Source organism: Penaeus monodon, chromosome 19 (assembly GCF_015228065.2).
Source record: "Penaeus monodon isolate SGIC_2016 chromosome 19, NSTDA_Pmon_1, whole genome shotgun sequence".
Classification (NCBI taxonomy): Eukaryota; Metazoa; Arthropoda; class Malacostraca; order Decapoda; family Penaeidae; genus Penaeus; species Penaeus monodon.
Window position 1 is genome coordinate 5,578,284 of NC_051404.1, and position 3,125 is coordinate 5,581,408.

A 3,125-nucleotide genomic window follows, 5' to 3' on the forward strand; every position below is an offset into this window, starting at 1 on the left:
CCTTCTCATAAATGAAGAAAATCCACTGATTTTTAACAGTTCATGATGTGGAATGCTGTATACAATATATATATTTTAATATTCATATGTAAGACTAGATGGATGATTTTGAAACACGAAAAAGAAACGAGGAAAACACCAAATCAACGAAGCTTACCTCAAACAAAAAACAAAATCACAAAATGTCAGTCCCACACACAACAATCCTACACCGTTTGATTAAAAGTAGATTCATATCAATATTTCTACCAACCTTCTTACACGAAACCCCCGAGTAGCGGTTGGTCGACGTTCCGAAGACGAGATCGTTGAGGATGGAGGCGTAGGGCGTGACGCCGATGCCTCCACCGACCATCACCGCGACCTCGAACTTGTACCAGTCCTGGTTGCCGCCGCCGAAGGGGCCTTCCAGACGGATCTGTGGGCGAGGCGAGTAAGGACTCAGTTAGGAGGTCCCTGGGCTACGAAAAGGGAAGGAAGGAGTTAATAGACGATGTGACGGTGTTTTATCAAACCGAGGGTTGCATGAAGTGAAGATCTCACGTTCGGAATTCGTATTCTTCAGACATTATCAATATCTGCCATTCGCAATTGAAGAAAAGTTTTTTTTTTTCATTCGAGTTATTCAATAACCTTTATGTGCCTTGAGACCTCATAACTAAACCCTTAAAGTGTTAATTTTTTTGTCTCTAGCCTATGTGATAATGCGAGGACTTCACACATTAAAAAGAATTAGCTTCTCCCGAAGAACCTGACTCTGTTTCTCCTCTCCTTCACCGCCATCAACTTACCTTGGGCGGGTTCTCCTCATCGTGAACATAATTATGCGGGTCGAAGAACTTCCTCAGCTTCCACGTCCACGGTCCTTGGGCTTTGATGTGGCACGACAGGAAGTTCTCGTGGGGCGCTGAGGTGAGGGTGAACGAATGGTATTCTGACTGCCTGAAAGCGGTGCAGTTGAGGCGAACCCACTGGCCGCTCAGGTACTTGAAGTTGGGAGGCCTGGAGAGCGAGATCGAAGTAAATGTGTGCCCAGAAGCGTGTACTTGTAGATATGTACCATGTAACTTTGTACTCATAATTATGTAATGGTATAAATTTACTCATGACTATATACTCGAATATATGCATACTCAAAAGGTAAAATCTATTTTCTCAATGCTAAAAAGAAACAGAAAGAAAAGAAGGACTGGACATGACTGACTGCACGGCACTTTTCTGTCCTTCACTCTGACTAAAAGGGTCCTCTATCCTTCAGATTGACTAATAAGGCAATTTTCTATTCCAGATTTTGACTAGAAATTGACCTGAAGACGAAAAAGACCAAGACTCATGCTCCAGAGCCCCCTCTTATGCGCGACCCAAGAGCAACAGCGTCCCACCAAAGACGCCAATCTCACCTGTAGAACTTGACCTTGACCACATCCGAGGGCAGCAATTCCGTCTCAATGATATCCAATTCCATATAACGTGTGCGAAGGCTGATGATCTTGTCCAGCGTGTAAATGATGCCCGGGCCAACGAAGAAGATCCAGAACCTAAATAAATAGATGTGTATATATAAATCATCATAAAAGAATATTTTTTAGAACACAAGGAAACAATTGTAACATTATCATTAATTACAAAGTAAAAATAAAGACATTATTTTAACTAGAACCTAAAAATAATGACTGGGTGATGCATATCATTTCCTGAATCTGAATGTACAACAAAATTGGATCAGGGGCAGGACCAGAGGACGTAAAACTATAACAGCAAAATCCAGATCCACAAACAGTAATAACAAAGTAAGTAACAGTTTAAAAAGAGAACCAAAACGGAGGCGATACAAACCTGGGCGCTCCCGTGAGACGAGCCAGTCCGTGCAGCAGACTGAGGATATATAGCAGGATGTACAGCTGATGTGCAGCCCAGAAGAACTTGTACGCCTTCCTTCGTATGATCGGGTGCGCGAAAATGAAGATGATGCACATGATAATAAACAGCGCCACGCCGGTCAGACCTGTTAGGGATAGTTACATGTTATATTTTGGACTCCTTTTAATATCATTATTGTCTGTGAAAAAAGAGTAGAGGTGATTTTTGTGAAACCTATAGTTTGCAAACTCATAATTTGCCCTCTTTAACTTTAGAAACTTGCAACACATTTAGTCCAACATCACAGACGCGAATCCACCTCCCAAGCCGCTGCCACCACACAGCAACAGCGCCGCCCCGAGCACCCACCTGTGATGGTCTGGAAGAGCCAGTAGCCCACGGTCGGCTTTTGGTCGGAGGCGAAGGAGATTTCCTGCGTCAGACACCTGAGGTTCTCCACCGGCTGCGTCGACACGTGGTAGAAGTTGACCAAGTGGCCGCAGCTGTGAAGAATACTGAAGAACAGCGCCGTGCACGCAACGATCTTGTGGAACTGTTTACGGATGGAGAGAAAATGGATTTACACGTAAAATCACCAGTCTTGGCAGAATCGACAACATAGCGGCAAATATCACAATGTTTATCAGGGTAAATGTCTAGGTTATAATAAAATCTGTAAATAAAATCTTTAAAAATTACACGAATTTTAAATCAAGACATCCATCCCATTTTCAAGAAGAATACAAAATATGACAAAAAAAGGCACCATATAGAACTATGTAATGCACTTTGATAACAAATACAAAAGTTCAAAAAGATCAAAGGGCAAAGCTACTCTGACTTCAGAACAGACGACAAGCAAACCAAGAAACAAAAAGAGAAAGAAAGAAAGAAAAAGACAAAAAGAGAAAGAAAGAAAAAAAGACAAAGCCAAAGACTAGAAAAAGAAAAGAAAAAAACGAAAAAGAAAAGAAAGAAAGAAAAAAACATATATCCCACACAGCAACGCCACCAGAAGCAACGGACGCCCCTCGAAAGCGTCCTCCTCACCTGGATGTGCGAGTCGAGGGGAATGTACTGCTGGAAACTGAAGTCCTTGAGCTTGGTGATGAGGTTCCTGGACATGGTGAGCAGAAGCAGGGAGTAGCAGAAGGACAGGGAGGCGGCGGCGCCCCTCGTGATGGCAATGCCCACGCCCATGATGTGTCGCAGGTCAGTGTGCTCCGCCATGAAGGAGTAGTCTGCAAAGTGGGGAGGAATGAGTG

The 3,125-nt window shown here is 43.2% G+C and overlaps 1 protein-coding gene across 1 annotated transcript in view; it reads right to left on the reverse strand.

Moving 5' to 3' along the window:
- Positions 1-3,125, reverse strand: part of LOC119585016 (dual oxidase-like) — a gene marked incomplete in the record, with an annotated part of 144,657 nt that overhangs the window by 1,715 nt on the left and 139,817 nt on the right. The window contains 6 exon segments of the mRNA XM_037933631.1: positions 254-418; positions 792-1,002; positions 1,401-1,538; positions 1,837-2,005; positions 2,230-2,413; positions 2,911-3,101. Coding sequence (XP_037789559.1) covers positions 254-418; positions 792-1,002; positions 1,401-1,538; positions 1,837-2,005; positions 2,230-2,413; positions 2,911-3,101 — 1,058 coding nt within the window.